General features: G+C 45.4%; 1 protein-coding gene across 1 annotated transcript in view; it reads left to right on the plus strand.

Moving 5' to 3' along the window:
* The window catches only part of LOC138296828 (calpain-1 catalytic subunit-like), a 681,165-nt gene that overhangs the window by 404,933 nt on the left and 252,937 nt on the right, over nt 1–23,295 (plus strand). Inside the window, exons 11-13 of the mRNA XM_069236289.1 lie at nt 8,223–8,234; nt 13,407–13,618; nt 21,359–21,398. Coding sequence (XP_069092390.1) covers nt 8,223–8,234; nt 13,407–13,618; nt 21,359–21,398 — 264 coding nt within the window. The remainder of the gene's footprint in view (nt 1–8,222; nt 8,235–13,406; nt 13,619–21,358; nt 21,399–23,295) is intronic.

A 23,295-nucleotide genomic window follows, 5' to 3' on the forward strand; every position in this document is an offset into this window, starting at 1 on the left:
CCATTGGAGAATGTATATCTGGAGGCATGCAAAAGATTAAAAATAAGATTTGCTAAAGAGACACAGGTGGTTATGAGAAGAAACAAATTTTACACTCAACCCCAGAGAGAAGGTGAATCGATAGATGACTTTGTAACAAGACTTCGCAAATTATCTCTCAAATGTAGATTTGGAGCAATGACAGAAGAAATGATCAGAGACCAACTTATTGTTCAATGCAGAAGTTGAAAAACATAAGAACGCTTGTGGGCTGCAAAAAATCCTTCTCTCAAAGACGCCATTGAAATTGCAAAAATACTTGAGGAGTCGGAATATTGCATGAAGGAAATGGAACGGAGAGAGGATAAAGGAGACATTAAGGTGGCTGATGGAACGTCGACTGTAGATAAAGTTGATGAAGATGTGGCTACTGCGCATAATGGAAATTTCAAAGGAAGATTTTTCCAGGATATTAGAAACTTTGGCAATAAAAACAATAGTAAAGTGTGTGGGAAGTGTGGCAGTACATATCACACTTCTGAGTCAAAGAAATGTTATGCCATAGGAAAGGAATGTAGACATTGTGGTCGCAAGGGTCATTTCGCCAAGATGTGTAGAGATGTGGGAAGAAACAAGGTTGCAGCTGTTGCACATGAAATATTTTGTGACAGTGAAAGATGTGATAGGCTCTTGTGTGTGAATGAACATGGAAAGGGACAAATTCATGAGGTAACGTACAATAACAATGAAAATAAAAGGAGAAAGAGACCCAGTGCTAGTTTTACCATCAAAGGCAGGAGCTTAGAGTTAATGGTGGATTCAGGGCCATTGTACACTATCATTCCTAAGGATATCTTTAAGAACGAGTGGCCCATAGTGGGATTATTAACCAGAGATATCAGCCCAAGTGGTTATCAGGGAGAACAGATAAGTATTTTTTAGGGTATATGGATACAGTCATTCAATTCAAAGATAGATGTGTAAATGGCAAAGTTTATGTGGCAGACTCAGGGCCTCCAATTTTAGGATGGGTTCACCCTTATGATTTGCACATAAAGATTGATCCTCATGCTGTGGAACAAGTTATGGTAGTGGAGGAGCTCTCAATAGAGGACATTTTGCAAGTGACCCACCAAGTGTTTAAAGAAGAACTAGGACAATTGAAGGGGTATATACACAAAATAAAGTTGAAACAGGGAGCAGTACCTGTCCATCATAAGGTTAGAAGGGTTCCCATTAAAATAAGAGATGAGGTTAAAAAAATGTTGGATGAGATGTTGGTCAATGGAATTATTGAACCAATTGAAACATCACCCTGGATATCTCCGGTTGTTATCACAGAGAAAGCAGATGGCAAGTTACATTTCTGTGTAGATTTGAAAATCTTAAATCAGAATATAATTGCAGACACTTTTCCATTTTCAAACATCAATGAATTAATCCTGCTGTTGAAGGGGGTGAAGTATTTTTCCAAATTAGACTTGCGACATGCGTATCACCAGATTAGGCTTGATAAGTCATCTAAACCGTTAACAGCATTTATTACCATGGAAGGCACGCTTCAGTTCACAAGAATGTCCTGTGGGTTGTCACCAGCGGCCAGTGTCTTTCAAAGAATGGTGAATGAAGTATTTAAGGGCATAAAGACTGTTATTTGTTTCCAAGACGATATTCTGGTCTTTGGAGACAGTGTGTGCAGCCACAACAAAGCTTTAAAGGAGTCATTGAGCAGACTAGCTGAGTTTGGCTTGACATTACGCAAAGATAAGTGTTCCTTCCTGGTGAAGAGAAGTAGAATATTTAGGACATACCTTGTCGTTTGAAGGACTGAGACCAAAAAGGGATTTGCTTGAAGCGATAAAATCAGCACCTACACCACGGAATAAGGATCAATTAAGATCTTTCTTTCCTAGGTTTAATTGAATATTATTCAAAGTTTGTAGAGAATTATGCAAGTAAAACCGAGAACCTCAAAGTACTTATGAGGAAGGGCATAGCATATGAGTGAAGTGAAGATCAACAAAAATGTTTTAATAACATTAAGAAAGAAATTTGTGAAGCTGGTATATTGTCACCTTTTGATGTGAACAGAAAAACAATTATTACAGAAGATGCCAGTGATGGTGGTATTGGGGCTGTTTTGTCTCAAAAGTTTGGTTCCTCTGAAAGAACTATTGCATTTGCCTTTTGTTCTCTAACTGCCACAGAATGTCACTACTCTGTAACAGAAAAGCAGCGGCTTGGAGTGTAGAGTATTTTAGAACGTATGTGTGGGGCTACAAGATTACCCTTCGCACTGATCATAAACCTTTGTTCAGATTTTGTCTCCCAGGGGTGCAGACAAAGGTTCAGCACAACTTAGGAGATTGGCATCAAAATTACAAGAGTACAATTACGTAATTGAGTATATTCCAGGGTAGAAGAATACACAAGCAGATTGTTTGTCTCGTCCACCTTTAGATTGGGAGAAAGTTGATGAAAAAGGTGTAAAGAAGGGTGTAGGAGAAGGAGCAGTGGCTAGTGTTCAGGATGTAATCCTCTGGAGCCAAGGTGCTGTGAATGAATCAGAATGGTCACGTGCCATGGATGAAGATGATGTTTTAAAGGAGGTACGGGTTTTGATAGAAAAGGGGCCAAGGAGAGAAAGTACTTTGCCAGGTGCCCTCTGTTCTTTTAACAAGGTGTTAGACTAAGGTCCTCATTATGAACACGACGGTGAAAACCGCTGTGTTCATGCTGGCGGTCTTCTCCGTGACTGCCAGCGCCCCCGCAACCCCGCCGGCCGTATTATGAACATTCCTCTGGGCCGGCGGGCAGAAACATTGTTTCCGCCCGCCGGCCCAGAGGAATGCCTGGCCGGGACATTGACGGCAGCTCCACATGGAGCCACCGCAAATGGCTCTGTGCGGCAGGTGCAGCTGCACCCATCGCGCAGATCACTGCCCGTAAATTGGGCAGTGACCTGCGCGATGTGGCACTTCACAGGGGTGCCTGCACTGCCCATGCCATGTGCATGGGCAGTGCAGGGGCCCCCAGGGGTGCCCCGGTGCACCCCTTTTGCCAACCCCCCGCCAGGGAAAGGCTGGAGGCTGAGGGATCATTATCCGAGGGGCAGCACTGCTGCCCTGTCGGATGATGATGCCGACCACCACCAGGCTGCCTGACGGAGGCAGCCTGGCGGTGAGTGAGGGCCGCCTATGGCGGCCCTCCATGGGTTCATTATGTGGCGGTGTGGGCCGCCATGCCGGCTGGTGGGATTTCCCACCACCGCCGCCATGGCGGCCCACACCGACGTGTTCATAATGACTGCCTAAATGTCTGTAGTAGCTGGGCAGATTGTAATGCGTGGAGAAAAGATTGTCCACCCATTGCTCTACGAAAGAGATTGTTTGATATTGCGCATGAAGAACACCTTGGTCAGACTCTAACTAAAAAAAGATTGTGGGTGGAGTTTTGGTGGCCAGGGATGGATGGAGAAGTGACAATGTGAATTGAACGGTGTGTAGAATGCATAGAGTGTGAGAAGAGGTTGAGCGTGGGACCACAGAATGTTGCAAGCAGTATTTGTGATCCAGGTCAGGCGTGGCATACAGTTTGCCTTGATTTCATAGGACCCATGGCAGGGATCAGGCATGATGAAAGATTTGGTTTAGTATTAATTGATGTTCATTCTAGGTGGTTGGCTGCAAAATTGCTTCCATAAATTACTACAAAAATTACCATACGGGTCTAACGAGATGTTTTTAGAGAAGAAGGGTATCCTGTGGTACTTGTAACTGACAATGGCATTCAATTAGCGTCTCAAGAAATTAGAAGTTTTTTCAGTGAATGCGGTATTCGTCATTCTTGTATGGCACTTTATAATCCACAAGCAAATGGCATTGTAGAGAGAGCTAATCGTATGGTAAAGGGGGCGATACAATTGGCTTTGGCAAATAATATAGGTGTTGAAGATGCCATTGCTGATTTAGTGTGGGCCTATCGTACCACAGAAAACACTGCCACAGAGAAAGTGCCATTTTGTGTGATGAGAGAAAGGAAACCTGTTTCCAAGCTGACAATGTCGTGGGTAAGAAGTCTGATCGAGGGTGGAGATCTTAATTTTAATCCTGTGACAGTGAACAAGAACAGGGGGAAAATCAATCCTGGGGATTGGGTCAAAGTAAAGTCAAGTCACTGTAAAAGTGGTTTGAATACATTTTCTGGACCATTTCAAGTTAAAGAGGTACATAATTGGCATGTAGTTTTAACCAATGGTCAGAGGTGGAATTTGCGCAGGGTGGCAAAATACGGTTCAATTAACACCGAACAAGGAAGGAGAGATTGTAAAGATACTTATAAAAATATGTGTAGTGGTTATATGTTAATACAAGGTCAAGAACTGTTGGATAGACCTGCTATGAGTAACGAATGGCAAATAATCATCAGGAGGAGGATGGCATTAGAGGTATTAGTTCAAGAGGTGACTTAAGGGCTTTTGTGAGACAAAGACCGTCAAGGGTGAGGAAGTTACTGAGTTAGTTAAATGATTATGCCATGTAGTGATTTTGCATTGTTAAATGCGCTTGTTATTGAATTTTATTTTTGTATGCGTTATATATTTTTAGGAAATGTTACTTGTTTCTGTGAAGAGCCCATGATTTCAAACATTATTTCTATGTATTTGTTCTTCTCTTTATCGTTATTTCCATTTTGCCTTTTCAACTTATAACTGTAGTATTTTATTGTTTATTACATTCTTGTGTTTTTCAGTGTGAAGGAAAGAGGGTATGTTGTACTCTGTTAATAATATGAACCTTCAATAAACTTCGAAGGTTGGGAATGTAAGGTTCGGTTGTCATGACATTCCTAGCGCTACAGCTCAAGCAGCAGTTACCGATAGCTGTTGAGAGGGGATGCCACGACGCAAAAGTTGTGAACTGAAAAACAACGTATATTTCGTATTGGACATGTAAAAGCCTTTCCATTACAACACTATCCCGTAGTGCAGCACTCTGCCCGCTCCCAATATGGCAGGACATCTCTCTTGATGTGGTTACCTGAGGGATACATATCCACAGGAAAATCAGTTTGGCACCTGTTTTTCCCTCTCTGTCCCAGTTGCCAACCTGTCTACCAAAACCAAAGAGCAGCCCCTCTCGTGTTGGTCCACCATTTGCCCTTCAAAGGTGGCTTCCCCTCTAAAGCTAGCCTTTTGGGCTTAGACCCTGTGTTGCTTCCTGCCAGGAGAAATAACACCTCATCCAAGGCTATGCCTCTATTGTTTTGTTTCCTGGGTGTTGTTCACACCTCTCTACAGGAGGGCTAAGGCTGTCTTGTGACCAGCATCTATGAATGGCAACTGGGAGACTTGGGCAACAGAGTGGCAACTTTGTCAAGTTGCCTTATGCTTAAAAGTTACTTGAAATTGGATGTGGGCACTAGGTCAGGTGTAATGTAACAATTATTTTGATACCTTTTAGTACCAACTTTAGTAATCCAATTCAGGAGTAAGCACAGCACATGTGTCAGCCTGTAACCCTTCTAGCCTCTCTAAAGTAAAAATAACAACTTGGGGTTTTTACTGTTAGGACTTATAACATATATGGCCCACTGTTATATATAGAGCACTCTGCCTTTGTGCTCGATAGGCCTAATGTAGGGGTGATGCCTTTGTGATCGATAGGCCTACTGTAGGGGTGATTTACATATATTAAAAAAAGATGTCTGGACTTTGTCATTAGTTTAGATGACAAAGTTGAGTAAGCAGTTTAAAACTGTTCAGTCTGCAGTGGCAGGCTGGGAGACATATTTTACTTAGTCACACTCAGTACAATGAGTGCTGTAACAATGAGGGACAACTTTACTCACAGGCTGTGGGTACCTGGTCCCATATACTAGGGACATATAACTAAACAAAGTTATGATAATTGAGTATAAGCTAAATTATAAATATGGCCCATATTTATACTCTGCGCCGGATTTGTGTAATTTTTTTTACCCAAATTCGGTGCAAACTTAACTCCATATTTATACTTTGGCGCTAGACCCGTCTAGCACCAAAGTTATGGAGTTTGAGTCACTTTTTGTGCGTGAAAACCTACTTTGTGCTAATGACATGCAAGGTAGGCGTTCCCGCGCAAAAAATTACTCTAAGGCATGTGCGCCTTATTTATCCTCCGGCGTTAAAATTACGCTGGAGGAGGCGGGCTTAAAACATGGCACCCAGCTGGATTTGTGCCATTTTTTAACGCCTGGGTCAGGGCAGGTGTTAAGGGACCTGTTGGCTCATTTCCATGGTGTGAGACCATGGAAGAAGTCCACAGATGCCCTTCCCTGCACCCAGGGACATCCCCTGCCACCCTCGCCCACTCCTGGAGGACACCCATGGATGAGGGGCCCGTCCATGGTAAGTGCAGGTAAGTATAATTTTTTTTTTTTTTTAAGTGGCATAGGGGGGCCTAACTTGGGCCCCCTTACATGCCACTGTGCCCAATGGCCATGCCCAGGGGACAGGAGTCCCCTGGGCATGGCTACTGGGCAGGGGGGCATGACTCCTGTCTTTGCTAAGACAGGAGTCATTTCAATGGGGGCTGTGCATCAAAAACTGGTGCAAGTCAGGTTAAAGCCAATATTTTTTACTCTAACCTGACCTGGACCATTCTTTGGTGCACAACCCCCAGTCTTCCCTTCGCCTCCGCTGCCCGGTAACCGTCATTTATTTTGACACTAACCAGGCCGCAGCGCCGGCTAACGTCATTCCATAAATAAGGCGCCCGGCTGGGACGTTGGAATGGTGTTAGCTGGTGGTAAACCTTTTGACGCAAATCTGCCCTAGCGCTGACTTGCATCAAAAAGTATAAATACGGGTCTATACATTTAAGGTCCAGTGCACAGGCACAGAGGTCTGATTAGCAAGCCTAAGTACATTCTGAGTCTGAAAACCAACAGCATCAGCCCAAATCTTTGGGGGTAATCATGCGAACGAGGATTTTTTTTACACTCGAGAGTCTGAATAAAAAATTTGCATTCCATATTAGTCTATCAAGAGCATTTAAGAAAGCCAACATTTGTGCACCTGGAATAAATAGCTTAATCGGGTCATGTAGAAAGGCTGAGAATTGTTATGAATGTTTTTATGGTCTCTTCTGTCTGTAGTGTGGTGTTAAAGAGGCTCCAAGAACATAAGGCATATATCCGTTGGAGGAATGCTGCCTTTATGGCCTGATAGAGAGTGCTGCGGATGGAGCACAATTCATCGGCATGGCAGACTACTTCACCACCGCCATGCCGAGGGTATTCTGCCCAACCTATTTAGAGATGTCTGGCAGCCCGGTGGACATCACTTACATTGAAAGTGTACCGTGCGGTTCAGTCAACACCTCAGAGCCGATTGGCACATTTTTAATATATATTTTTTAATTTTCAAAAAGAAATGCCCAAACCAGATGTTTTCTCCTATGTCATGGGGGTCATTACAATGTTTTGACTTTTACTTACGGCTACGTTTTGGATGGTGGTGTGTGAAAGTAAAAACATTACATTTTTCACACATTCTATAAGGTGGCCACTCCTTCAAAGGCCCTCAATTCTTTGGGCTGTCGGAGGTGTATATCAGCAGCAAATAAAGTGACACTTCGGCGGTGCAAGCCTTTTGTAAATATGCCCCAGAGTCAGGGCTTAATTTGTAAATAAAAATGTGCTGGTGCCCAAGGCCCTCCTCTTAAACACACGGCTGCTGCAATTAAGTGTGCAAACACGGAATACTGAGGCTGCATATTCCTGAAGCCATCTCGGGCCTCTTCAATCCATTTGAAGTCACTCCCTGCCCCTTCAGCTCACTCTTGCAGCTTTCTGCTTTCTCCCATTGTGATGCTTTTTTGTTTTTCTCTTCCTCCGTCTTTCCCATATGTGTCTTTTGCTCGCAGTAAATGCTTGAGGCAGAAAAATAAGTGCCAGCCCTCAAAAATAAGTGCCGGTGCTCAACAGTGGAAACCACAAGCACAAATTAAGCACTGCCAGAATGACCTCCCAGCTCTACATTAGGAGGGAACACCTTAAGTACATCGGAAAGGATACTCCATTGTGAAGGAGTACCCTTTCTGCTGCACTTTAAATCAAGCCCTTAGTTTTCTAGTCCTGTCTTCTGATTGGCTGAGCGAACAGAGTATTACTGTCTTGTATTGTTGTAAATGCTACTGCCTGCTGTGACAAAACTTTAGTCAGTCCCTCTGGATAATGGCTCTTCACCCTTTTTCCCACAGGTTCCCGATGAGGTACGCCATCATGGAATTTTCCTTCAATCAATTTCAACGCTGTAGACTCTGTGTACATCAGCCCGGCCATATTTGGGGGAAGCAAAAGAGTGGCTCTGATGGTTTCTGGGTGAAATTGTCTTTTTGCAGAACTACACCCCTGCTGCACCCCACATTCCTGCCCCAAGCAAATGAACTTATGGTCTCTGTTTGCCTCGATTTTGCTGATGTGTGGTGCATGACCTGTGCTTCCACTGAAAAGAGCATGTGCGGACGGTGCTGTTGTTTCTATGTTTGTTCACTTACACGGGGAAAGCACATAAAAGGAATTGTTGATTTGCTAATTCCTAGTCTGTCAGAGTAACAAGCGTGTTCTATGTTTAGGAACGGGGGAGAGGATATTACTTGGGCCGGTTGCTGTGCTAGATGACTAGGAGAGCCGCATGCTTTGGAGTCTGCGTCCATGATTATATTTGGGCAGTACGACTGCAGCCATGCTGTCCTCCAGTCTTTGCTTAGGGTTGGACTCTGCTTGTGAGGGTAAGCAGCCTGAGCCCTTGACAGTATGGTGCTGTGCTGTGAGATGCACAGACAAGTAACTTCCCACCGTAGTGAAAGCGCCTAAGCCCAGGTTCAGGAATAGCTTCTGTTAGTTCCATCCACTACTCCTGTTCCTAACTCTAAGGGTGACATTAATTAGAAACACTGCACTGCATATAAGTGCGTGGGTTCATGCCATTTCAGTGAGTAATGCTCTGTATTTACTGATACTTACTCACAACAGTACTAGGTGGACCTAGGTATCACCTTCCTACAGTAGGTGCTGCTGTCCTGACCCTAGTATCACCTTCCTGCAATAGGTGCAGTTGTCCCAACTTGAGTATCATTCTCATACAGTAGGAACTGCTTAACTGACTGTGGTGTCACCTTTGTACAGTAGGTGCAACTCTCCTGACCCAGGAATCATCTGGATAGGTGCAGCTGTCCTGACCCAGGTGTCAACTTCCTACAGTAGGTGCAGCAGCCTTACCCGGGTATCTCCTTCCTACAGTAGGTGCAGCAGCCTTGACCCGGGTACCTCCTTCCTACAATAGGTGCAGCAGCCTTGACCTGGGTATCTCCTTCCTACAGTATGTGCAGCAGCCTTGACCCGGGTATCTCCTTCCTACAGTAGGTGCAGCAGCCTTACCCGGGTACCTCCTTCCTACAGTAGGTGCAGCAGCCTTGACCCGGGTATCTCCTTCCTACAGTAGATGCAGCAGCCTTGACCCGGGTACTTCCTTCCTACAGTAGGTGCAGCAGCCTTGACCCGGCAGCAGCCTTGACCCGGGTATCTCCTTCCTACAGTAGGTGCAGCAGCCTTACCCGGGTACCTCCTTCCTACAGTAGGTGCAGCAGCCTTGACCCGGGTATCTCCTTCCTACAGTAGATGCAGCAGCCTTGACCCGGGTACTTCCTTCCTACAGTAGGTGCAGCAGCCTTGACCCGGCAGCAGCCTTGACCCGGGTATCTCCTTCCTACAGTAGGTGCAGCAGCCTTACCCGGGTACCTCCTTCCTACAGTAGGTGCAGCTGCCTTGACCCGGGTATCTCCTTCCTACAGTAGGTGCAGCAGCCTTGACCCAGGTATCTCCTTCCTACAGTAGGTGCAGCAGCCTTGACCCGGGTATCTCCTTCCTACAGTAGGTGCAGCTGCCTTGACCCGGGTATCTCCTTCCTACAGTAGGTGCAGCAGCCTTGACCGGGTATCTCCTTCCTACAGTAGGTGCAGCAGCCTTGACCGGGGTATCTCCTTTCTACAGTAAGTGCAGCAGCATTGACCGGGTATCTCCTTCCTACAGTAGGTGCAGCAGCCTTGACCCGGGTATCTCCTTCCTACAGTAGGTGCAGCAGCCTTGACCCGGGTATCTCCTTCCTACAGTAGGTGCAGCAGCCTTGACCCGGGTATCTCCTTCCTACATTAGGTGCAGCAGCCTTGGCGCGGCTATCTCCCTCCTACAGTAAGTGCAGTTGTCCAGCCTATTTGGACAAGGGGTTGGGATCAGGATCATAGGGGTGAAAGGCTAAAGAAGAAGGACATATTTAGTCTAGGTAGGTAAGAAAATGGAACAGACATTGCCAACAGCCCATTTAGCATCCTGTATGACACAAAGCCTTTGGTAAAGCACTGTGAAGCTCCATAAAATAAAAAAGTAACATCTGTACATGTTAGTGACACGTGGAGAAAGAAAGCTGCTTATCAGGAAAAAATCACACATTTTCAAAACCCTGTCACATCTCATCAGTTCTCCATGCAAATATCATAGTTCAACAATTCTACCCTACAGGCTTTAAATTTAGCCGCCATTGTGTGCAATTTATTTGTGTACCTTTGGCCACGTTGTTGCCTTTCCAGCCTGAAGTTCGTAGGGCTCCATCATCTATGTTGAAAATCAACATAGAAGTAGAAAGGGTGCTGGGGTAGCACTTCCTAAATGCATCTACTGAACTGTATATCTGAAATGGAAGAGTTGCGCATAGACATAAAAAAACGCCCAAGTAGCATGTAAAGTTAATGAGATGCAGCACATTGACAAAGCTTTAACCAGTGATTCACAAAGGAAAAGGAGGACAATAGGTTAAAAAAGTGAGACTAGTCCAACCTAATTTGTGCCAGGAGGTACCGGGAGAAATGTTTTTTACGAAGCCATGAACCAGAACCTTCCGAAGCGCCAGGTAACAAATACAGGAGGTAATTTATCCCAAAGCAATCAATGCTGATCTTTGTGGCCCTGGATCTCTTTCATGACATTCCTTCACATAGCCTTCCACCTTTCTAGGGGTTGGATACACATCCACGCTCCCTAAAGCTAAAGGGAGGTTGCTCACCTACCTGTTGTGCTGTCCGGATGGGCACAGTAACGCAGTGCGGATCACCAAGCATGACACCTACTTGTGTGCAAGCCTAGGGCCACGACACTCCCTCCAACCTTGAACTTGGAAATCAGGGTCCGTCTGTGCCCTTTCTCCTCCCTTTGCCCTTCTAGACCTTTTAGGCTCCAGTGACTTGCTGTTTGCAGGAGCCCTGTAGTTCGGAGTCCCCGATTCACCTTTCCTTTACATCTACAGATGATGAAATGGTTTGTGACTAGAATGTACATGAGAAAGCTGCCTGTCTGTGGCTGAAGGCTGACCACTGCTGTCCTTTCCATCGCCAAGGACCCCATCTTTTTCATCTTGGGTCATAATCTGTCCCAGCACAAGGCCCACCAGGAGAAGTCATCCCATTGGCAGGTCCTTGTCGCCTCTTAAGGAGGGTGGGGTTGAAGCTCTAAATGCAAGTCTGCCCTGCTCTGTGGCTCCTCACAAAAAAACTTGTCAAACCTTTCAATTGTCTCTCACCATCATGAACACATCGTCTCCCCCTCTGGTGCACACCCAATGAGGCCCTTCCATGCTCAAGCCGTTGACACTCCTCAACTCATTCGGCATTCTTGAGACAAAGGTGTCCCAGCCAAGGCAGACTATATCACCAGCATTAGGGCTGCAGAACGACTGCTCATTTACAGCTGCGAAAAAGCCTGAGATCTGGTGTCCACACATGCACATTTCTTTATAGCAAAGGCATTCCCAGAACAAAGACAGCAGGACGTGCTCTAGAGCACCCTTTAATGAAACCTCAAAAATGGCGCTCATGAAACAGGTACTTCTTCTAGAATAATGAAAAGTGAATTGTTATGGGTTATGGTGGTGGTAGTAATGCATCCTAGGCAGACATAATTGCATTCAGTGAGCTGGGAAGGCACTACATCAGATTCATGTTGAATTATTTTTTTTTGAAAATCCATCTTTCAGGGTGACAGGAGTTGTCTGTCAGATATATTCTAGTATGCAGTGATTACTGAAGCCGCACTGGTTGAGGGAGTTCATTGGAGGTACTCCAGTCAACCTCAGACTGTAGAAGGTAATGTTGGTGGGTTTCTTTGCAGTTGGGAGAGGATGGTAAATCAACAGGACGAAGAGATGGATCCCACATAGGGTGTCTGTGTGCCTGGTTGTAGCCAAACACTTACTTGATGCTCGAAAGGGACTCACACTTGGCAAAGTGTCCCAATGCTGCTTTTCCTGAGATTTCCAGACCTAAGGTCATAGCTTCTAATTTATACTGTTGTATACATTCTCACACCTGTACTCATTTCTGATTCCCACACTAAAATAATCTAAATTGCATCCAAAGAAAATTTGTTAGTCATATTTAGTGTGGTAATTGGCATGAGATGAGATGTACTCTAGAAGCTAAGCTGCTGCCTCTAGGAGCCGAAGATGGTGTTCTAATGACTGCTTCGATACTAAACGTTTTTTAAGGTCCTGCTATAAAGAAGTCTCAGAGCCAGGCCTTTCATGATAGATCAGATGTCATAAGACATTTCTTTAAATCTGTTTGTATATATTGTCTGTGTTGTTTCACTACTGGTTGCTGACTGACTGCCACTGGATTCAAGCTAGCCTGGCTGATGAGGGGTGAAACCCCGAAACCGGTCCCAGGATGCTTGTTTCCGGTCCAGTGAGGACCTGGCTTGGCAGTTCGGTCTGGACTGTTCCCATGAGGAACAGGGTCAAGACTGATTTGCATATGGCTGGGTCCAAACTGGGGTGGCATGGTGAGCAAAAGAACGATGGATTAAACCCAGATCTATGACTGGGGGTGAGTGTTTGACAATGTTCAGCATTCCGTCCATCACTTGTTGTTTTTGCTGACTGAGACATCTTTTGAAGGACCCAGTCTAAACCAGAGAAAATGTAATCAACCAAAATGTACAAATAGGGAACACAGAAAATGTATTTTTAATCGCAGAAAATGTAATACAACAACATTTACAAACAGGAAACGTAAAAAATGTAAAGCGTTGAAAAGCGATTAGTTACTTTTTAGGTATAAATAAAAGGCTATTGTTAGGCGTTACATATAAACGTACTTCAAGGGTTAGGATTTAGGGTGTATAGTTATTTTTTGTTTAGGGTTTAGATTTAGGATGCACTTTTCGGATTCTGGGTAGAGCTAGATTTTGTAGGAATACCTTTGGATGTTTGCAATTAGGTGCTATTGTTTCTGTGCTTTAGAGTATGTAGATTTTAGAAAGCAATGTAGTTGTTCGTGTGTATTACCTGCATAGATTTGCCGTTGTTGGTGATTGTCATGTTGGATTCTTTTTAGTTCAAAGGAGGTCAAAGCGTTCAGCTTAAGAAAGAGTTCTTCCTCCGGCATCGGTCCTGTGCGCTCTCCGGGAAGTTCATCAACCTCCGAGAGGTCAGCAACCACTTCCGCCTGCCGCCCGGAGAGTACATAGTGGTCCCCTCCACCTTCGAAGCCCACAAAGAAGGAGACTTTATCCTGCGGGTCTTCACAGAGAAACACTCGGACACAGCGTGAGTGAGATGCTCTTTGTTCCACTTGGTGGTCATTAATTGGAAACTGTGGTCCGAGTGACTCAGGAGTGGGAATGCCAAACTATTGCCAGACCACTGAATCACACATCAGGCCAGGAACATTCTCGCAATAGATCGTCATTCTTGTCGTTTTCATTATGGCATTGCCTTAAAACTAGACTTTTCTGGGATTTTTCTTGGCTTTCTTTCTTTGGTTTCTTTCACATAACCTGTCCACAAACCTGGGCAACATAGACAAGAAACTCTGACCAAGGTTAGTATAAATATTGTATTAGTGACCTGCGAAGAGTAGGTGTTAATGCCGCAAGAAGACAGGGGACTCCCAACTTTCATTATCATGCGTAAGATGTGCAACCTTTTATTTAAAAAATATATATATATTTTGGGCATTTGCACACCTTGAAGTGATAACAGTGAAGTAAGATTGCATTGATTAATGAAGACTTGTTGTATTTCTGCTCTGGGTGCCTCATGGTGATCTGAGACGTATGGCTGAGACTGATGTTCAGTGGCTGGCGGGAGACTGACATCAGAGGCTTAGTTACGAAGGGAGTGATTTTAGAGTATGTATTTTGATATTCGTGCTAATGGTTCATCTGGAGGTGATGTTTAGCATACCATGTCTGAGGACGATATCTGACCTCAGAGTGATACTGAGGCTGAGGATGACTGGCTTGTGGCTGATGCCTGACAGTAGTGTAGTTTTTCTGAGGCTGTCTGAAGCTCACTTTTAAAAAAGCTGATTGGAGGCTAATATCTAAAATTATTTGAAAGACCATTTGAGGTTTCTGTTAATATTGTATGATTAATCTGAGCCTGAAGCCTGATATCATTCCTAAGGCTGATACTTTAGAGGTGATCTGAAGGTTATAATTTACAGCTCAACTGTTGTTGATGATGGTTCATCTTTAGCTGTTTAGGAGTTGAAATCTGATAGTTATTCTAAGGATGTTTCATACTGCGGCTATTGGAGTATACAGTGTCTGAGGCTGATGCTTAAGGGCTCAGCAAACGTTTGTTAGTTTTGGTTGATCTCAAGTTGCTATCTGGCATTGATGTTTGAGAGATGATCTCAAGCCAATAGGAAGAAGATAGCTGATGGCTGATGAAGACTTACGTAGAGATGATTTTTGAGCTTGGAAGCACAAGACATGGAACCTCGCAGGTCTGACATGGCTAGTGGTATCTACACTCAAATGATGTGATCCTGATATGTAACATTATGTTTGAAATCAGCCTGAGCTGAGAGTTATGTTTGTCATCTATTGAGAAATAGGTGCCAAAACCTCATATAAGGGGACGTGGCTAGACACCAATAGCGTAGGAAGCAAAAAGAGGAACTCTTGCCTTGGAAGCCCTATCCAACACCATCCTTACCCGAAAACCTGGTGTTCAGGGCACCAAATAGAAGAGGTGTGAACCCAGCAAGCAAAACAATCGCATAGAAGGGAAGATTGCAGCTCAGGGGAACGGCAGAACATTAGACGATCGGAGCAGGGCCACGCAACAGACAGGTCAAGATGGCGGACAAGACTGATCAATAGGCCTTCTCTGAACCTTGCCAGAGTCTGCCCACTGAGACCGCTGGACCAGACTGCGAGGTGGCTGCAGGGGTTATTGATCATCCTGCATGATCAAAGAGAGGACAGGGACCAACCCCCCCACGAGACAAGAGCTAGGAGCAACATGGGAGGCATCTCGTGGCCGGAATCAGAGAGGCCGAGCGCTCTGTACAGTGGTGGATGGGTGAGCCAGCGAGACATGGAAAACAAGCACCGGACTGAGCCGAGAAGCATATCTGCTTAACATGCTGTCGCCTTCACAGCGGAAATCGTCTTGAAGCATGGGCGCCACACAGCAGGAAGGCGCCTCGGACCCACAGTGGGCCTATTGCGGCACTGCTGAGGAAGCTTTGGACCCAGTGCGAGGCATCGCTGGCGGCCTTGCATGCAAGTAAGTGGACAAAAAAGAGTGATAATAAAAGGGGCACCAGTCCATATGTGTGCTGCGGACCACGGCCAACAGCTCTGACCTGTGAGGTGCTGATCGTTTGTGGAGGCTTGAAGGAGGTTGGGGGCCCTGGCAAACCACTGGGAACATAGCAGACCACATACTAAATAAAACTCTGCACCCTCTATAAATCGCTTGAAGGACTTTGCAAGACCCCAGAGACTGGAAAGGCATGAAAACAGGCCGCAACCCCCATAGACATTGACCCCTCACTGCTACTCAGAAGCAACGCTGAGCACTCACTAACAAGGGGGAGCTGGAAATAACAGCCTGAAGAACTCCAAACAGTCCTCAGTGACAAACCAGACTGGGGAGCCATCGTGGTGATGCACTGGAGGAAGTGATCACGCACTCTCCCCACCAGTGGCAATAGCCACTGACACAGTTTGCCTGAGATTTACAGAGGAGATGCCTGGACACTATTAAGGCAACTATCTGATACCTCGTCGCTGGGAGCCCTCTTCGGGCCTGTTGTGCTGTCAGGAAAACAACAGACTCACAGGCCCCTGGAAGCCTCGACCATAACGAAAATGGAGAAAAATAATAGGAAAAATAAATGGGAACAGAGACTGCAACTTCTACAGGGGACAAAGGGAGCCCCACCCAGGAACATGGGGTTCTATCTCAAGCCAGGTTCCGCGAGAGGGCCCAACACTCCAGGATATACTGCAGGCCATCACGGCCTCGAAGGAGGCACTCGAAACCAAAATTCAGACTTCGGTGACGGATATGGGGATAGTGTGAGACGGCCATGAACCTTTGCGGAACAAGTCATAACGAAGGAAAGGATCTTAGCTGAGGTACCTCCGGCTCTGTCATCCGCAAATGAGCACCGACCCACCCTGGAGGTAAATTCCAGGTGGAAGACACAGAAAATAGATTGTGTCTAAATAATATCCGTGTGGTGGGTCTACCGAATAAAAATTGAAAACAATGACATGCTGTCACATCTAGAGCACTGGTTGCACAAAGAAATTGCACCTGAGGGACTCTCTCCTTTCTAATCTCTGGAACGGGTGCACAGACTACTGGTTAGGCCACCACTCCAGGGAGCCCGCCTTACCCAGTCGTGGCCCGCTTGGTAAACCACAAAGATCGGGACCATATCCTCAGCCAAGAATGATGAAAGGGTGATCTCATCGTCAAGAACAGTCTCGTAAGCATTTTCCCAGATTTCTCCAGAGAAATGCACCAGCAAAGAGCCACCTTCCTTGAGGTGAAGAAAAAGGTTAGGGAGCTGAGCACTCCCTACACTATGCAGTTTTCAGCCCGGCTGCGGGCGGCAGCATTGGAGGGAGCTCTCCCCATGCCAGATCGACATGAAAATTGTCCTGCTGCAGAGGGGCGGCCCAAACCACTGCGGAAGCACGCAGAGAAAGGCAGAAAGTGACGGAGGTGGTAGCGTTGCTCAGCGAAGGCACGAGTCCTACATCTGTGATGGAAGACAAAGAAGAACGGTAATCAGATTCAGACTGGGGATCCAGCTCATCTAGAACCCTAAGCAATGAACTGCCAATAGTCATTCCTGGGACCTCTGAAGATATCATTTGAAAAGGGACATGACTTCCACAGCTGCCCAAGAAGGAAGCATATAGTGCCTTCCTCAGAAGCCAAGGGGCTTCCTCCTGATACTAGATTGCTAGGTGGGGGCACCTAACAGGAGGCTTCACACGGCCTCAAACCTTACTCAGTATTGCACATGGGTTCCCCCATCTTCGTTTGTGGTTTGCTTGAAAGTTTGGACAGGGGGTTGTTGTCTATTTGTCCTGGAGTGTGGGAGTTGGATTGAAAGTTGTTTGCTTGTTTATTGGGAAACCGTATGCCGTGACCACTGGAACCCCATAAGCTTACCCTGCACATGGATGAAAGTGACACAGGGAGAGTGTGGCGAATGGCGCTTGAGCCGTGGGTGGATAAGCATGAATGGCGACTTCAATTAACTATAGGGTCCTCTCCTGGAACATCAGGAGGATGCACACAATTACAAAGCACTTCAAAGTATTCTCCTTCCTAAATAGGAAAGGGATTTAAATAGCAATGTTACAAGAGACACACATAATGGCTAAGAAGGGAGTAGCTTTGCCAAGAAGGTGAAGGGACCAGACATATTTTACCACTTACTCCGCTTATCCCTGGGGGACACTAAGATGGATAAGAGCAGGGGTCCTGTTTCAACGGACTGGGGAGGTATTAGACACTGAGGGCTGTTATGTGGTTGTCACGGGCAGACTGGAAGGCCGCGACATAACCCTTATCAGTGTCTGCACTCCAAACATAGACCAAGGGGCCTTTCTAGCAACAACTTCAGGGACCCGAGCCCCTCACCTGTTTCATTCTCCACTAATAGCAGGGGACTTCAGTTGCATAGCTGACTCAGCAACTGACAGATCCCACCCGCCCCTTAGGTAGTCCTCGGTGTATTTCACAGCCCAAGCCATTGCAGACCGGCAGACTCAATGGTGCCTCGTAGACACATAGCAATGCCTGCATCAATTACTTTTATGACTCAACACATTTCTTTGCACACCTGACATACATGGTTGAGTACAAGACATAGAATATCTGGCAAGGACGATCTCTGACCATAACCCTGCCCTCTTTCAGTTACAGTGGAAGCACCCAGGCCCTGCATGCTGACCAGTAACTGAAACCTGAGTCTGTCGAGGACGTGTTAGGAGAATGCATACAACACTACTTTATAGAGACCAAAGGCACAGCATCCTCACCCCACGTAGAAGGGGATGCCTTCAAGGGAGTAAAACGGGGCAATTGCATAGCTGAGTTGATGAGGGCCAGGAGCACGCTATTGTGGGAAGTCACAGTGGCAGAAAGCAAACTGAGGGAACTGGAAAAAAGCAGACCGGGACACCCTGAACTGTAGCAGACTCTGGTGGATGCTAAAGAAAAACTAGCAGGGCACATTGAGAGACTCCACCCTTTAAGCCAGTGTCATTGAGTACACAGATATTGAAGTAAATGCCTTCTTAGAACCACTGACAGCTCCAAATCACACCTGACAGGAGATTGAGACACTGGGAGGGGACATAACAGTGGCTGAGATTAGAGCGGCAATAAAGGAACTGGCCCCAGGGAATGCGCCGGGAATGGATGGCTTCCCCATCAAATTCTATGCCACATATGTGGACTAGTTAGCCTCTAAATATGTGGCACTGTACAAAACGGCACGAGCGAGGGTGGCCTGCCGGGATCCACTCGGGAGGTTTTAGTAATAACACTGCTAAAACCAGGCAGACCCGCCCAAGACAGCAGAGCATATCGACGATTGTTGATGCAGAAAACAGACTATAAACTCCTCAGTCGAATCCTAGCCACTAGAATCCTACCACTTATGCCCGACTTGTACAGCCTGACCAGGCAGGATTTATACCAGGACGTAACATGGCACAGAACATCAGGCGTCTACCCACTCTGATGGAGGCTGACACCTACAACTGTAGAGAGGCAGCAGTGTTTGCTGTTGATATAGAAAAAAACATTTGACAGCTTAGAATGGAGGTTTCTGTATAGGGTACTAGAATGTTTGCAGCTGGGCCGATATCTCCTTGCAAGGACGACAGTTAGAGTACAGACAGGCTGAACCATTTCTGAAAGCATAGGGCAGGGGACAAGGCAGGGATACCCTCTGTCCCCTTTACTATTTGCACTGTCAATGGAACCACTGACCAGTCATGCCAGAGCTGGGAACTGGTACCAGAGCATAAAGATTGGCATTCACCCTCACCGCATTGCACTCTATGCGGATGACTTGTTGATGTTCTTGAAGAACACGACCATCGACGTAAGGGTAGCCAGAGACCTGCTCAGGAAGTTTGGCTCTTTTTCAGGACTCAAAATTAACTGTCAGAAATCAAAGCTATTCCCAACGGTGATGGGTGGGGACCCCTGTGAGGGACTAGACATATTCCATTGACAACCACGCTGCTTGCCATATCTAGGTATAAAGATCTACCACGACCGTGCCGACCTCCTTGACCGAAGTAGGTCATGCAATCACAGCATTGAAATCAAACACTGGATTCTGGAGGTCGTTGCCCCAGCCAGTGGCTGAGAGAGTTGCCTTACTCAAGATGGCGTCCCTCCCACAATTATTATATTACTTTACAGTCCTCCCATTCTGGATTCCCAGAGTTACGTTCCGGGAATTAGTTCCCTCATTACTGTATTCCTTTGGGTAGCAGGTCAAAGGAAGGTAGCATTTACTACACTGCAACAACCAGTTCAAGGAGGTGGGCTAGCAGTTCCTGATTTTGAAACATACAATTTAGCATCACAACTGAAATGGTTAATTCAGTGGATGGATGGCAGGCAGGCAGACCCCAGGACGAGAGATGGGACCTTTTGTCCCAGGACTTCCCCAACTGATTAGGTGCTGCTGTAAAGCATCCGACCATCAGCCACCTATACCCAGGAATTGTGTGTCATGCGAAGATGTTGGTATAGATACCTACAAAAGACACGCACAAGAATTCCCTACTATCTTGACATACCTGTGACTATGCTAGGGGTACTGCCTCATTGGGGTGACTGGCAGGGCTCTAGGAGATTGGGTTACAGCAGGAGCAATGATGATGGGTGGCTTGTTCTGCTATGGACCACTCCTCCCCTTTGACAACTTTAGACTGGGGTTCGATTTGCCACAGGGTCACTTCCTACTACCCAAAGCAGTCACAATGGCTGTCCACAAACACTGGAGTATGGGCCTTCTAGAACCTTAGCCTTACAAAGCATGTCAATATATCGCCCTGTCCTCAGGCACAATTAAGGCAGTAATGTGCCTCAACAGGGCAATACAGAATAACATGCCGCAGCTCTGGACGCCCTGAAATCACGTTGGGTGGAGGATTTAGGGATCCCCATACCCGAAGAAGGCTAGGAGTCGATACTAGAGACATCAAAAGTGTCCAGAAAAGCATGATTCAAATTAATCAATTACTATGTACTGCATAGAGCATATATGCCCCCAGGGCGCATTAATAAATATTTCCTTTTGACTGGGGCGATGTGCCCAAGATGCGGGGAGCTGAACTCCTACATATGCTTTGGGCCTGCCCGTCACTATCCGACTATTGGGAAGAGGTAACCACAACAGTAGCAGACGCTATTTCACGAGAGGCTCCCTGCTCCCCAGGCCACTGTTTATTGCACTGGTTACTCCACCCCTCCAAAACTAAGGCTACCAACAGATTTCAAGCCATAGCATACATACTGGCGAAGAGCGAAATCACCAGGAATTGGAAGGCCCCTGGGGGTCCCCGATCAGCAATCACCAGTGGGGTCACTGGAGAACTCACCTGCTGCTCCTCCTTAGCCAAATGACCTGATCAGAGGAAGGAGGTCAAGCATCTAGCTGCCATGGCCTCAACATATATGCATGCTGATGGCACTCAAACACCAATGAGAAATAAGGCACACTATCAATCCGGCTACTCGTGAAAACATTGCTATAAAAGGGAGATACGGCAAATGGGGGGAGAGTGTGGGGGGTTAGAGTGATAGCTTACCACGTCTTGTTATACCAGTTGCATCTCCTAGATGCATATTATGTTCCAAATAATACGAAAATGACTGCAGTGTGTTTCTATGCTAAAATTGAATAGAATTTGTTCACAAAAAAAACCTTATCTAAAAGCAGTGCTAGCCATCATTTCTTAGGGCCACTGTTGTGACTGCATTTTTTTCTGTCATTAGAGAGCTGGATAATGAAGTTGCGGCAGATCTTCCAGATGAGGTAAGAAATACATTTAGTGATTAACTCTTTAAACATTGTATTGCTTTGAGTAATACAAAAATACACTGCACCCATGCATAGAAAAATAAAAGTTATTAACTTAAGGCAGACCACAATTTTTTATATGCAGGAATGGAATATGTACAACAAAATAATTAGTCAAAGGAAGAGTAAAACATCAATTTTTGTATGAGAATCCACAATAATAACATAGGATGAAGATCATTTAAATACACATCGCCAGTTAACTAAAAATCTCATGACTGCAGTCCAGGCACCAAGATAGGCCCATTTTACTAGGGATAATAGAGCACTCACTCTTGGTCCCTTGTTTGCAGTATGTTTTTATTGATGTTTTTAGTACATCACATCTAACTGAATAGTTTTTTAAATCTGTGTGGCAATTCTAGAGGGACATGTAGCCATCAATCAATCTTCAAGACATCAGTGTCTTAAAGAATTTAATTCCGCCATTGGTGAAAGCCAGAAATTATCTTGTACACCAACGGCAAGAGGACTACTTCATTTAATTCTCCAGTTCTGAGTGCTTGACCTCATTAAAAATGGTGTATGAGTATTTCTTCACTGCGTTGCTCAACAAGAGTTCCCTCATGATAATAGCAGTGGTCAGCATTGTGCACTAGTATCCTCCAATAAACTGATAATTCAATTTTCAGGATCTTCCATACTTGCCCAGCAGCTGTCGCTCTTTTTTTTAGATACCACAAATTCCAAGAAAGTGGCATTATTTCCTGTTCTTTTAGGAATAATTTGGACACATCTATAGCCATCTCTGAGCTAACACTTCTACTTAGTGCCACTGTTTCTTTGCTTGGGATCTAGCTCAGACCAAGTTCTGCGCATGTTCCTCATTAACAGCCAGGCCGATTCACAGGAGCATAGATGAGTACGGGAAGGAGCACTACCGGAGTATTCTTTTGCGTACTCATCCATGCCTTTGGGAATCCGCCCTAAGACATTCAACTCCCTATTAGTAAAAGTGAAAAGTGGAAACAGTCCATTCTGTGTGCACTGCTTTTACATGAACGCTACCTGAGTAGTCCAATTTGAAATGTTTTTGAGACAATTCACAAATTCATGTTAGATTACATAACATTGCACTACAGGAGTACAGTTTTACATTCTTCTACATACCTTTGTGAATCAGTCCTGAAACGTCCAACTATCTACTAGTAAAGGTGCTCTACTTGTATAGTAATAGTTCTCCAATAGTTCAACTTTAGATGCTTTGGAGCCAGTTCAAAAAGTCATGTAAGAGAATGTAAGCCGAAGTTCTACTTTGGTTCTCCAAATTGCCTTTGTGAACAGGCCCCAGACAGTATGACCCCTCACCTCAGGCACTCTGTCACAGTCTTGCTTGAAGGAAGCCCATCTGTGTCAGCAAATATTTCAATTTTGCTTCTGGCACTTCTGCAAATGTTGATTAACAAACATTGTTTCTTACACTGTCAATCGTGGTATAAGATAGAAGCCCCCACTGACTGTATTAAATGTTATTGTCACAAGAAAGATGTCCTCCTTATCCTCTTCAGATGATTTCGCCAGGTGCACATAAACTTACTGATAGACAGTTATCCATCTTCCCCACGGGCTAATTATTGATTTTATTTTTCCAGCTGTGTTTTATTCCATGTATTAAACCATTTAGGGCCTGATTACATAAAAAGATCGGAGAGGCCTATGGTTTTCTGTGTGGAGCCTCAGCAGTCGTAAAATTACTGTTAGTAAAATAAAAAGTGTAATTTTTTTTACCGTAAGTCAGTGCTAACCAGTTACCTTACCTTCACCATATTTACAAAGTGGCACAATGCAAGAATTGCGCTACTTTGTAACCCCTTGCGCCACATTACACCTGCGCCAGGTATAATGCATGCAA

This window comes from Pleurodeles waltl, chromosome 5, assembly GCF_031143425.1.
Source record: "Pleurodeles waltl isolate 20211129_DDA chromosome 5, aPleWal1.hap1.20221129, whole genome shotgun sequence".
Lineage (NCBI taxonomy): Eukaryota > Metazoa > Chordata > Amphibia > Caudata > Salamandridae > Pleurodeles > Pleurodeles waltl.